General features: G+C 43.6%; 1 protein-coding gene across 1 annotated transcript in view; it reads right to left on the bottom strand.

The window, feature by feature from the left end:
* Positions 1-14,942, bottom strand: part of LOC126101299 (cyclic nucleotide-gated cation channel alpha-3-like) — an 881,849-nt gene that overhangs the window by 724,650 nt on the left and 142,257 nt on the right. The window contains exon 4 of the mRNA XM_049911978.1: positions 8,697-8,844. Coding sequence (XP_049767935.1) covers positions 8,697-8,844 — 148 coding nt within the window. The remainder of the gene's footprint in view (positions 1-8,696; positions 8,845-14,942) is intronic.

Genomic DNA, 14,942 nt, shown 5'->3' with positions numbered 1-14,942 from the left:
TTCCCTCAACACTATCTTGACAGCCTCGTGTATAATCTGATAGCTTCTTGAGACACTTCATCTTTTGAGCCTACTGTACCCTCGTTTAGCTTCACGCAACAATTCATCACGATACTCTCCTGTACCCTCGTCAGAAGATTTTGGGAGTATGCTCCTGTAATGGTTATGCCTGTTACAAGCGTTATTTTTTATCAAATATGGCTCTAAGCACTTTGGGATTTAACATCTGAGGTCATCAGTCCCCTAGACGAAGAACTACGTAAACCTAACTAACCTAAGGACATCATACACATCCATGCCCGAGGCAGGATTCAAACCTGCGACCGTAGCAGCCGCGTGGTTCCGGACTGAACCACCTAGAACCGCTCGGCCATAGCGGGTGGCTATTTGTTATCACTTCACAATTTTTTTGCGAGTAGTTTACAGTTAATGAGGCTGTTCCTCGCCGCATCATATCCTTGTACGAATCTTCTTTCAAATTTCTTCATTACCTATCAGATACACTTGAGTTTTATATTCTGCACAGGGTCTTCATATTTATCCCATAATGTCATCACATCGCCATACCATTTTGAACGCCGTTCTTCCACGTCTACAGTGATGTACGCGAATGCTTTCAGTCGCTTCCTGTGTTTGGAATTTTCTCTCCATTTGCACGGGTCCTATCCTTCTTTTTATCTTATATTGTCGTTTCTTAGGATTTTGCTCCTTATAAACAAATACATTCTATTATTCATGTAGATAGCCGTTATTTGTTTTTTTCTCAATTTTATCTCACCAAAGGTCTACATGTGGTATTCTGTGCCTTATTTCTTGTTTACTGGAATCTTGATTGAACCTTATACCTCACAAATATTTAACCTTTCGACAGTCCTCGACAGTATTTTCATATATGCTAATGTCATGTTGCTCACTTCTTATGGAGAGATTTTTTGTTTTGTTTCAGAAGCGTTTACTGTTAGTTCGGCCTTGCTGTATATTTCCTCATCATGGCAGTCTCAGAAAACATTGACAGTCACCTTGCTTGATGATTTTGGGTTGTCACCTTTTTGAATGGTTGTGAATCCACATGTTTCCACGGCTTGCGTCATTCCTTTGTTTCAAGGCCACAGTGTTACACCCTGCAGACGTCCATGGTGATGAGATGGCTAGACCATGAAGATTGGCCTAAAGAAGCTGCAAAATTTCCACTAATTTCTCGGTTGGTTGGGATTTGTGAATGGGAATTGGCTGAGGCGGGACTCAGCGTCATATTCAAAATGCCGTGCAAAACGTTGAAAAGTAGTTCGAAACTAACTTCCACTCTTTTCACTATCGCCCACTTCGTGATAGCACCAGAGCACTCACTTCTCTTGAGATTCCTTATCCTCCACGGAGACATAACCTTCCGCTTCGTTCTTCGTCCTTCAACCGCGTTCGACCACACTGGAAGCGCTTGCGTCTGCAGTGCCACCTACCCAACTCCATTGTCATGGCTAGCTGCACTGCACGAAATGGCCGATTTAGGTGGTCCCTCAGTTTGATTGGCAGAGGTGAGAAGTATACTTAGCCCGGTACTCTTGGAACCACACACGTACGCTTCGAGCTGTTGCATTGTTCTGGTGGTAGATACAATCGTGCTGAAGAAAATTAAACTGCCAACGGCCACATCCGCCCGATAGAGCATAAAACGTGATTCATCTGAAAAGGCCACCTGACGCCACTTAGTGGATCTCCAGCTGTGGTGCCAACGTGTAAGTATTAGCCTTCGTCGCCAATGCACAGCAGTAAGCACGGGTGCATGAACAAAGCGCCTGCTGCTGATGCCCATACACAGCAGCGTTAGCTGAATGGTCGTTGAGGATACACTGTTGGTAGTCCCTTGGTTCGTCTGGTCGGTCAGCTGCTCAATAGTTGCACGTCTGTTCGCCCGTACACATCTCCGCAGCCGTTGTTCACCCCTGTCATCTATGACCTGTGGTGCACAGTAGTTGCCCCAGGGCCGGTTTGTGAAAGAGCGGGTTTGCCATGCATAGTATATTTCAAACACTGCGGCACGCGGTTTACAAAGTTAGCCGTACCGGAAACGCTTCCCAAATTCTTCCACCTTTGGTCCGAAAGACTACGATCATGTCGTTTTGAACGTCAGATATATCTCGCTGTTCCAAATTACGACAACGACTGCACTATGGTCCATATCCGCCGTGATAGACTTCATTATTCCTCCACGGCTAGTGCTCCCACTTATCGGCTGTGAGTGGTTCTTGCACGTTGACGTCGAACATAGGGGATGTTATGTTATGTTATGTTAACCAGGGACCTAGAAACGACGGAGAGGGTCCGTCCCCGCCGCAGCCGCAGTGGTCCGCAACCCCACGACGACTACCGCAGTCCACTTCACTCCTCCGCCGCCCCACACGGAACCCAGGGTTATTGTGCGGTTCGGCCCCCGATGGACCCCCTCCCGGGGAACGGCTCACACCAGACGAGGGGAACCCCTATGTTTGCGTGGTAGAGTAATGGTGGTGGACGCGTACGTGGAGAACTTGTTTGCGCAGCAATCGATGACATAGTGTAGCTGAGGCGGAATAAGGGGAACCAGCCCGCATTTGCCGAGGCAGATGGAAAACCGCCTAAAAACCATCCACAGACTGGCCGGCTCACCGGAACTCGACACAAATCCGCCGGGCGGATGCGTGCCGGGGACCGGCGCTCCTTCCCGCCCGGAAAGGCGTGCGTTAGACCGCACGGCCAACCGGGCGGGCAACATAGGGGATAGTCACATTACTCGTAATCTGAATATACAATTTAAACAACAAAGAGCACTGCTGGGCATCATCTCATACGAAGGTGTACATATCTGCTTTATCCAAGCAGTGAAATGATTTTGTTTTGTATCAGTTTAGACAAGTTATACATGGGTAAAATTTTTTTACAAGTGACACTGTAGCAAGTTTCGTTACTCCCCGTTGGAACTGAGAAGAAAAAGCATTTTCGACGATCAGGCTCAAAGTACCACGCGTTGCTGATGGCATCGTCGGCCAAATAGCATCATTTGGATTCGGTATAAAGGGCTATGGGGCAATCACACAGTCTTCCCGGTCATTGTCAGCTTTCCAGACCTTCTAGCCTATCGAGGCTGAGCGCAATCCGTTCCTATCCACTGACCGAGGAGAAATCCCCAGAAGTACCGAGAACTGAATACAGGTTCTCCATATACCAGTCAGAGGCGCAGATCACTCAGATACGGTGGCGGATGGTTATAATACGCGCTTCAGTTGACTTCTCTGTGAATTTCGTTGGCTGTTTACTCAAACAGCTGCTGACTCCAGCTAACGTTGCTGACTGGAGATTCTCTAAGTTAGTACACTCTATCCTCTCGAATGTGCGTTGCTATTACATCAGATGTGGATAACCCAATCCCACAACTAATGTACAGAGTGCAGCTCTCTTGTAGAAGCTTCCTGCAAAGCATGCTTATACAGGATATCCATGACATGGCTTAGAACAATCAAAATGAAGACTAGAGAACCCAACATTGACTGCCGATGGTAAGCCTGAGGCTGCACTGCGGGACCAATGTGCAGAGATGACATCTTCTCTCTACACACTGAGCTTCGTCATCGGTAGTGATGCGATGCAAGACACGGGCAAGCTTCTGCAATGTTGAAATAATGTATGAGAATGCAGCCCTGTGACGTCTTTGAAGACCTTCAAAATGACACATCGGCGGTTGTCGAAGACGCCACCTGACTCCATTCCCGTAAATTGTCTGAATATTTTATACGCCGGGAGGTACTCGTTTCTTTTTGCGTTGCTGCCTGCTGGTTGAACCTTGCAAGCCAGAAGATCGTATTGAATCTGCTTGCCCTCACAATCATTTAGTTTCGACATAACTTGTTCTATCGGAAGTCCTTAATAAATGTCCGCCTGAAGTAAACTGAAGAAGACTGGCATCTCCCTGTTTCGAACTCATCCTTGGCAAGAGCAAATGTCATTGTAAGTACAGTCAATAAATATTATGTACGCCAGGCTGCTTACCGACATGGAACCGTAAAACGTCGCCGCCTCCGCCATCGAGTCACACAGTGGCCAGTATATTTCCGGGATGCAGTTCAGATTTTCTCCACACGCAGAACCAGCCATCGGAGCAAGACTCGTTGAACTGCGCGCCCTAAAATACCACTCGGCTCCGCCACACGGGATACTACTCAGCGCTGGCGCCCTGCGGAATCCTTTCATCTGGTTAGCCTCGGTCACGAAGGGCTTCTCCCGGGGCACGCAATCAAGCAACTTAACCCATTGTAGCCCCTTCCTGATAGTAACAGTGCGAACACACACTGTCACCACAGCCATTACGGCACATGCAACAATACGAATGAAAAACTCAGGACGATTGTGTAATATTCTACACTAGTTATTATATAACTATCTAGTTTTCAGATACCATTCCATCATCATATTAATATGTGTGGCTCTTAACATTGTTAGATCAAAGATCAGAAACTAGGTGGCTCCAAACTGTGCCTGTCAAAATTAGCCAATCATCAACGTTTGTTGTAGGACCTAAACGTGTGAATTAAAAACAAATTAGCTTAGGTAAAATGTTCACTGCTGTGCAAAACTTAGGGACGAAAGTATCTTTCGCATGATGTGTAACTTCCAAGTAACATAGCTCAATGAAAGTGGGCCCTTGCGTAGACATAATTACTACAGTATAGTAAAGAAGGTAACTGAAATAAATACGCCATGGGACAAATATAAATGTCACTTTCAGTAAATGAAAATAGTTGTTTTGAAGTTACCACAAATCATACTGGTCCCCTGGAGAAAGCCGAGACATTGTTCTTAATAGGGTGTGTGATCTCAGCAAAGGTGGCAATTCCTGTTGTGCGACGTGCTTCCACACTGGCCACAAGGTCTGCAAGGACGTTTCATTCCTCCGCCAGCGCGTATGACAAGTGTTAGGTGATGGTTGGTGCATGTGGACATCCTGCAATACCTCTCCTTAATTTATCCCACATGTAAATCTGCATGACGTTGTCAATGAAGTTAAAATCTTCTGGCTTATTAGGCCGCGTCGTATTTCCTCAAAAATAATCGACGTTTCAATCCCTCTGCCGGGATCTTCCTCAGTATCTTCCGGTGTCCACTACAGCTAGAACACTGTCAGAGACGAGTGCCGCGTTCTCTTATAAAGGGGAGTTTCCCCGCGTTAGTGCAAGAGAAGCGGTAGTATTGGCTAAAATTCTTATGGCTACCATTGGTGGGCCATCGTCGTAGGTTGAGAGTGAGGTCGGTGTCCCTTTTCTAGATGTGTTGGTATACAGAAGATCTGATAACACTCTAGGTCACAGAGCGTATAGAAAGCCGACTAACGAAACCGGTATTTAGATGCCTCTTAGCACCACCACCCAGACCCGAAGCAAGCAGTTAAATGTTCACATTTAAAGTATAATAATCACCATAACTTTACGAAATGGAGGACCGTTTGTTTGATCTTGGGTATTTCAAGCATTTGTGCTAGTATCCAAGAACAATAAAGGGACTGAAGAGAAATTATTTGTTTCAAAAATCAGAATCACAGATGTGAAATACACTATAATTCATGTAGGTCTTCAAAACAACACCCAAGAGTTCCTGTGAGCAGTACGTAACTACATATTGATTTTCCTTCACAAAGGTATGTCGATTACAGTATGCTCTATGCATTACAATTTCAATTTTAATGTGGCTTGATAACGCCGAAGTAGGTAAACCTAGCTATGAGCCAAATGATGAAATAAGGTTCTTGGTGCTTTTAGTTTTATGGGCATATCTCTGTGAGTAACGTTTTGCTCCAAAAAGCTGTGTCGATTACAGTATGCTGTAAGCATTACAATTTATACCGAGCGAGGTGGTGCAGTGGTTAGCACACTGGACTCGCATTCGGGAGGACGACGATTCAATCCCGTCTCCAGCCATCCTGATTTAGGTTTTCCGTGATTTCCCTAAATCGTTTCAGGCAAATGCTGGGATGGTTCCATTGAAAGGGCACGGCCGATTTCCTTCCCCATCCTTCCCTAACCCGAGCTTGCGCTCCGTCTCTAATGACCTCGTTGTCGACGGGACGTTAAACACTAACCACCACCCACCACAATTTATATTGTAATGTGGCTTGATAACGACGAAGGAGGTAAAACTAGCTATGTGCAAGATAACTAAATAACGTTCTTGGTGCTTTTAGTTTTATGGGCATACTTCTGTGAGCAACGTATTGCTCCTACTACTGCAGACATCATCCGAGGCTGAGGGGCTCGTCAAATCGAATTGTCTATACGTAACCACGCAACGATTAGTTCGTTAAACTGTAAAACCGCTGTATAGCAATACGGAGTCGCGTCGACAGGTTCCGAACCTTTTAGTGGGAAAATATTGACGCCGTTTCCTATACTTAGCAGTAGGGCCACAATCTGTCTAATTTCAACCGTTCTTTGTACCTGTTAATGTTTCAACTGATAAGTGCTAGTTCTCAATGTACAGTTGAAATTATTTCTTTAGAAATATTTGAACTTACGAACTATTGGCACACTTAAAATTTCTATTATTAATTACGCAATACTGTGCAGGTTACTACGTTTATTTCTGTATTCATTTATGAAATAATAATCGAAAGTAATAATGTAACAGAAAGTACTAGAAATTCATATGTTAAGAAACCCTCTGACATGATCGGACGTAATTGTGTATTTTGTGCGAACAATGTGATTTCGGCTTTGTTAGTCTGAAAAATCACAAGACTGTATAACATCTTAAAATGTGAGAGAACAGATTTACGTAAAAATAAAAATTTTGCAACAACGATCTTCAAACTTAATGAGATCAGTCCAGCCGTGAAGACCTAAAATATGACATTTCCAACTTCAAAGACGAGGCCCCTAAACAAGAAGAATTGGGTCAACTCAACATGACAAGCTGAGCAAACCAGAAAGATTATTGTAATCTTCGCTCCTCTCAAGTTTTTCACAAAAGAACTTGCTTATTGTGGACAATAATTGCAAGTAGGAAGGAGGCGGGGTAGATTATAACCTTCTCGATTCCCAGAAGGGATGAACCGGCAGTATACACAATTACACTACTGGCCATTAAAACCACGAAGATGGCGTGCTACAGACGTGAAATTTTACCGACAGGAAGAAGAGGCTGTGATATGCAAATGATTAGCTTTTCAGAGCATTCACACAAGGTTGGCGCCGGTGGCGACACCTACAACGTGCTGACATGAGGAAAGTTTCCAACCGATTTCTCATACACAAACAGCAGTTGACCGGCGTTGCTGGTGAAAAGTTGTTGTGATGCCTCGTGTAAGGAGACAAATACGTACCATCACGTTTCCGACTTTGATAAAGGTCGGATTGTAGCCTATCCCGATTGCGGTTTATCGTATCGCGACATTGCTTCTCGTGTTGGTCGTGATCCAATGACTGTTAGCAGGATATGGAATCGGTTGGTTCAGGAGGGTAATACAGAACGCCGTGCTGGATCCCAACGGTCTCGTATCACTAGCAGTCGAGATGACAAGCATCTTATCCGCATGGCTGTAACGGATCGTGCAGCCACGTCTCGATCCCTGAGTCAACAGATGGGGATGTTTGCAAGACAACAACCATCTGCACAAACAGTTCGTCAACGTTTGCAGCAGCATGGACGATCAGCTCTGAGACCATGGCTGCGGTTACCCTTGACGCTGCATCACAGACAGGAGCGCCTGCGATGGTGTACTCAACGACGAACGTGGGAGCACGAATGGCAAAATGTCATTTTTTCGGATGAATTCAGGTTCTGTTTACAGCATCATGATGATCGCATCCGTGGTTGGCGACATCGTGGTGAACGCACATTGGACGCGCGTATTCGTCATCGTCATACTGGCGTATCACTTGGCGTCATGGTAAGGGGTGCCACTGGTTACACGTCTCGGTCACCTCTTGTTGGCATTGACGCACTTTGAACATTGGACGTTACATTTCAGATGTGTTACGACCCTTGGCTCTACCCTTCATTCGATCCCTGCGAAACCCTACATTTCAGCAGGATAATGCACGACCGCATGTTGCAGGTCCTGTACGGGCCTTTATGGATACAGAAAATGTTCGACTGCTGCCCTGGCCAAGCACATTCTCCAGATGTCTCACCTATTGAAAACGTCTCATCAATGGTGGCCGAGCAACAGGCTCGTCACAATACGCCAGTCACTTCTCTTGATGAATTGTGGTATGGTGTTGAAGCTGCATCGGCAGCTGTACCTGTACACGCCATCCAAGCTCTGTTTGACTCAATGCCCAGGCGTATCAAGGCCGTTATTACGGCCAGAGGTGGTTGTTCTGGGTACTGATTTCTCAGGATCTATGCACCCAAAGTGGGTGAAAATGTAATCACGTGTCAGGTCTAGTATAATATATTTGTCCAATGAATACCCGTTTATCATCTGCATTTCTTCTTGGTGTAGCAATTTTAATGGCCAGTAGTGTATGTTTGTACACAACGCTAAGAGTGCGAGTCCCACTCGCAGCTGGCGGAAAAGCCAGCAATAATTAATGTAATCAATTAAGGTCTTGTTTGGAGAACAAAAGAACAGCTCACTCAGGACAAAGCCTTTACATCAAGAGACCGAAAGCTGTTGTCGGGCTAGCGAGCCTAGGCTTGTGCGGCGCTGGCAGCTGGCGAGGCGTACTCACCTGCGTCTCTGGGATCTGGCGGGTGGAGAAACGCTTCAGGAAGGAGTCCTCGCGCTTGAGCGGCGGCTTCTTCTGCGCGGAGGTGGAGATGGCGCTCGACAACTGCACCGTGGTACGCAGCTTGAGCCAGCGCTGGTTGCTCTTGGTCCTGCAACAGCGAGTCTCGTCACATTCTGCACGCAACGCGCTCAGATCCACCGGAACTTCCTCGCCGCCGGCCGTATTAGCGTCTCCACTTTTATCCCCAAGGGAAGCATACACCGATTTTGCTCGTCCTTACCGCGGTTGTAGTACCTAATCAGATGTAGCCTCTACTATTCTAATATGATAAGCTTTTCTAGCCTTTAGAGAAGGTTCAGAGACTTACGAGCATACTGAACAATGCTCAAAGAGCACCAGCCATCGAGAAAAGCGTTAGCGCAGTCGGCTGATGTGCCATATCACAAGTTTGCACATGATGCGTTCGAGTCTTGTCTTTTTTTATAATCTTTCACAAAACAGTACTTGTTCAGCTACTAATAATAAAAACGAATGCATGGTTTTACAGCGATAGAAACAGATAAAGTCTTCTTCAGCCTCCACTTGCGTCAAGTCGTTAAAAACCCTCGAAATTTCGACTGAACGCTCATTAGCCAGAATCATGAGGCGACTGTTATGTGGTTAATGTTGCCATTCTCATGCAGGGGCGTCTCAGTCTCTTTGCGTCAAGGTTCCAGTGGTGCTCGATCACGTCATGGGAAACAATTTTTGTTAGAGACCAAATGTTAGCTGATGCTTCCCTGCGATGTAATCTTGCGAGACACCGAACTGTTAGAGTCCACTAACCAGGTGTTGCATCTGCAAACTGACTATCACAGAATATTGGCAGACTGATTTTCAATAAGAACACTTAAAGAATGAGTGCCTCTAAACTGAGAAAGATATTTGAGAAATGGAATCACAAACTTAAGTTTCCTGGTGAGGCGTAGCGCCGTATACCGATCCTGCCTTGGAGGCGGTTAAGTGGGAGATGTGTCTCAGAGCTGGATAGTGACAGATGGTAACGCGAGACTGGACGCGCACGTAGTTTATGTATCAGCCGATAGAGGACAGTATTGGATAGGGAACTGTGGTTTTGTTTTGATTGTGCCCACTAGAGTGCACTAAAGTGATAGTATGTTTTTCATAAACTGTTCTACTGTTTTCATAATGTGTTATTATGTCTTGTTGTATATGTAAAATATTATAAATGTGTTTTAGCAGTATGAATGATGCGTGAGTGTAGTTTACGGTTAATATGAAGATAATTGTTTAACGAGTTATGTAGTGGGATTTAGTGCGGGAACATTTCGAAGAAGTATGTATGTGGACAAAGGGAATTTTTGTAGAATGTATTTGTAAAGTAAGTTTATGGTAAAGGGAAAGTTAATTCACGTACAAATAACAATAGTAAATAACTTTATGCATAAACAAAACTTCAGCATATCAGATAATTACGTCGGTAAAAAGTGCAGTCGTTAGGTTTAGTATTTTGCGATTGGTTATTGATGAAAAGCGCGGACTGACGCGGGAGAATGTTGTTTTGCCGTTGGATGTTGAGTAAACTGACCAATGGTAAAGCAATATTCTTCGCGAGCCTTTTTCTGCTGGTAGAGAAGACTGAGAGTATTCTAGAGAGGAGTTGGAGCCTATCCATTAACAGTTCGGACGTGTGTAGTAGTACTTCCAATGGAGATGATAAGTTGCTGGATCTAGCGGTGTTTCATACATCAAAAGTGTTGTAAAGTGACGGCATAATTATTCCGATGGTTGTGTAGAAATTTTAGAATTTTTAGGTGAATTTTGTGACGAGAAAAGACATAAATTCCGCGTGGCGTATTGAGCAAGTCGGTGGGTAAAAACTGTGACTGCATTAGCTACCGACAGACCTAATATTTATCGAGCATTCTCAGTCAAAAACAATCCGTATTTTTGTAGCTATTACGTTTTCGGGAAATGCAGCACCATAAACTTGCTAATGTGAGTGAAAGGGATTGCGAGTGACTGTGTTAAGACTAGCACGGGCTTGGCAGTGATACTTGATCATCTAAGTTAATTGGGGACAAAATTTCCAACCTTCCATTTCGTGTGAAAACTTTCTCCCGAAACGTAGATTAGTGACTTTAATTGTGTCCTGGTTCACGTCGAAGTACAGTAGGCTTCGCTCGGCTTCCCTACTGATGGTCTGCTGAGACAATGTTACAGGTAGGTACAGGTTCGTCGTAAAGGGACGGAAGGAACCGCGCCGCCACACTGGGGCTACCGCCCTTCTCGGAAAGCAGATGCCTGGATTATACGCAACATACATTCCAAATGTTTCCTGCAGATTGCCTACCCTCTCCAGTCTCTCAGGGGTACAACTAATATTAAAAAGACGTCTAGCGTTATCGGGAGACGTTAGCGAACATTTTGTGTTGAAAAAAAGTTGTTCCCCTTGACGTGACCTATCACCCCTACAGGTTTTATGCAAAGACATTGAAACACCCTGTGTAGTCACGTTAGCTCCTGTGACCTTACTAGCAACCAGTCCATTGCCATGTCCGCTTCATTCTTTCGGTAGCTGGATTCCAAGCTGTTCTTAACACTGTACCGCAGACTTTATATGGATGTTGTCAAAAATCTTTATCTCAATTGGTTCTTTTATAAAAACTTCTTACGACACTCGGTAAAGACGCAGTTACGTTCCGTTAACATTTCTAACATTTATATAGTTTAAATAAAACACTACATGTTCACTGTAAAAATAATATACTACCTAAGCACAGCTTGGGACTTGCCCATCGGAAGGCTGAAGTAAGCGCGACCGATTGAGCACCAGTGACGTCAAAGTCTGCAGCATGCCTATATAATGACGGCAGTAGCAACCACACGGCAGGCACCACGTGACAATGACCGAGGAGCAATAGGACGAGAATTCATTGGACGCAGCTAGAACATCGAGAAAATTTTGTCAATAATAATAACAATATAAATTGCAGTGTTTGATTTATGGAGAGGTTTTATAAGGAATCGTGATAAAGCAGACATTTATGTATCGATACATCCATGTATCGTAATTGAGTCACTTTAGGCTATATCTGCCTTCTGCTGTAAACATTTATCGTCACATGAAAAGTTTTTAAAGCCTGTGCAGAATGCGTCTACGTTGTTACAGGGACAAAGATAATTTCATGAGATTACATTACGCTTCACTTTCTGGTGCTGTAACCATTTGACACCTCCCGTAATCGTATGTATGTTTAAACGTGTATGGTTGGCGTCAGTACCTATTTCTGAACGATCATTCTTTTAAGATGATAATGAGGTGTGTTTTCTGGTATTACTAATAAAAATAAAATCAGCTTTTCTCTAATTGGCATTCAGAAAACATGCCTGGTCCAAGTCTGTATTGTGTGTTCTATATTTTTATGTTGTATATACCACCCGAAATGTGATCAGGCTACCAATGAAGAAGTGTAAGTGTTACGATTTTACTGTGATAAATTTTCAGTACCGGTACGCATTTATCATTTCATCATCTTTTCTTATCACATCTCTATTAGACTATGATTGTAATACCACAATTACCACAACTATTAGTGTTCTTTTTCGAAGAAACTTTAGTGCTTCTAGCGTTACAAGTCTTTCGAGGAAGATCGGAATAGAATGCGACAAGACTCGAAGTACGGGAAAACTTTTAATGTGGCACCGCAGCCGGTTTCGCTAAAGCTACTCTTTAATGGCTGACGCTATCATATTCAGTAGGATCGTAAAGTTTGTTACGCGAGTTCTCAAAATCTTTTGACTATCACGTCGTACTATAGCAGCATTTGTGACTTATAAACATGTGCCATAATCGTGCAAAACAGGTAACACGTTGGGTATATGCTTCTCTTCTTACTGAATGTGTGGTGGCCTTTACGAATATTCCCAGAAATTATTACACATTCCACATGGAACTACCAGTAGACGGGTGTCTTTCACTTCGTTACCTTAAATAAGCCACTTTCCGTAGTGAACCTTTACAAAGGAACACAATTGTTATTGTGGTATGTGGATGTCACAGGAGAATAATATCTACAACCTTTTTATCCACTCAGCGTGCAGTCTGCAACACTCCATCGTGTAACAGATATTGTTCTTCTACCTCATACTAAATGTAATAACATGCAATATCTAAATCTTGGTCCTGGTGTCTAAGACACTGTGGCGAACTCTGTACAATAGTGTTGTGTGTGTTCATAAACTATTATTTACCACACCAACGATCACTTCAGATACTAGTTCTATAGTGAAACGGCCTAGTGTTGTAAAACCCGCTTCACTAAGTGTAAACTATTGTCTTTTATATCTAGTTTGGAAATAAGTGTTAATACAAGCATCTAGTAAATTTTATCCCACATTATGCACATAACTCTCTCCAAAACCATTTATTTATCCAATTACAAAAGTAATATAGACAAACTGAGCAAAATATATACAGACTTACCTCTAACTGGCTTATCGCCATAAAAAAGTCATGCAGGCATCAAACTATTCTATCTGAGATAACACTAACGCAACGAGAATGCATCTAACTTAGTAAGTCAGGTAAAAAACTCTTTTCCCGACGGAAAATTCTAACGATATCAGAACCACTATAATGGATCTCCTGTGGGGATCCCAGGAGATAATCTGTAAAGAGATTTAAGACATAAGAGTGTCATCAGCGGCTAAGGCTGAACCAAGTCTTATTACAGGGCAGCCGAATAGGCCTTATACATTTCTGTGAAAGTCACATCCTCCCGTGAGTGTACATTCGAATTATTTGTCACTAATGGGAAATTCATTTACTGTACCCAGACGACAGCGACTGAGAATCTGAAATAAAGGACAAGTTTATAGTAAACAACAGAAATGTAACAGTAGATTAATGAAATGTTCCACAGGCACCTTTATTCTTTGCTCACATTTTCAGTAAAGTTTTATCTTAACAAATTTTCTGCTGTCGCGAGGCATGAAATATTGATGTTGTATGAATTGTAGGCAATAAATCATTCGATGAGGCTACATTAAAGTATTGTTTCGTGCAGTAGTTCCGAGAATCGCTCAACAAACTACTCTGATGTGGAAATGCGAGTGAAAGGACTAAAATGTGTAAAGTAAATATTTTTTGACGGGGAAGGCAACATACTGAGATGCCCGTCCACTGCAACTACACTAGTAGTCAACTCTTCTCATTACGTCACATCATATTTGCTGCTACAGTGCCACACAACGTCAGTGCTCAGAGACGTATACCTACAGCGGGTGGTACTGGTTTAAGTATTTATGTGTGGGGAAACCGGAACAAGTTGAAATTTGGATCAATCTGTCTTCTTATTCCTCTCTGTCTGTTACGTAGAAGTAGACCGTATTTTCAGGATCATCCTTCGGCTACTGGAAGAAGTTACTCCTGCAGAAAGACAGTGACTGCAGTTTATGCGCTATGGGATACCAGCCATTTTCTGTGTATAGTGCACACTACCTCACCGCACCGCTTCATGGGAAATGGTTTGGTCGAAGAGGTTCGGTAGCATTGGCTCCCTGTACACTCTCCCTGAAGCCGTTGGACTGCTGGCTATAGAGACATTCAAAGGCATTGGTGTATGCCCAACCCGTCGACAATGTGCAGACTTGACAGGGAACAGTGTACCTGACGCAACCGAATAGAGCCCGGCGTATTTGAAATTACTGCGAAGAACGGCTGAAGGACGTATTAATATATTTGGTAACCACTGCCTGTAGTGTCTACTTATGCGTAACATACGTGAAGAGGAGATGACAAATTGACCCATGAATGTCAAATCAAACATCTTTCAGCCGTCTAGTTTGCAAACAGCCTAGACGGCTGAAAGGTGTGTGATTTGACATCCTGTATCGAACAGCCGAGTCCCGCAATCATCTCTGAAAAGATGGACATACAGAAACTGACCCATATGTCAACAGTCATTGGTTTCCGGACATATCATTACAGGAGTTATTCTTATAGTTTCGACCAATACTACCTCCTGCAGAAATATATGACAAATCCTGTACTTAAGGAACTGTTTCACGAAACCGTCAAAATCTGTTATAATTTTGGGTTACTGACAACGAGTTTCGGTCAAGCAACGGATACCATTACATCAGATAAAAGGATGGCCCCATGGCAAGAAATACGTAACTTATATAACATGTTGCATCTGACAATAATTATGCACTTAGCGCCAAGGAATCTTCTTTTAACCT

Source organism: Schistocerca cancellata, chromosome 9, assembly GCF_023864275.1.
Source record: "Schistocerca cancellata isolate TAMUIC-IGC-003103 chromosome 9, iqSchCanc2.1, whole genome shotgun sequence".
Lineage (NCBI taxonomy): Eukaryota > Metazoa > Arthropoda > Insecta > Orthoptera > Acrididae > Schistocerca > Schistocerca cancellata.
The sequence above is the reverse complement of the archived record's forward strand: the minus strand, read 5'-3'. Positions and strand labels throughout refer to the sequence as shown.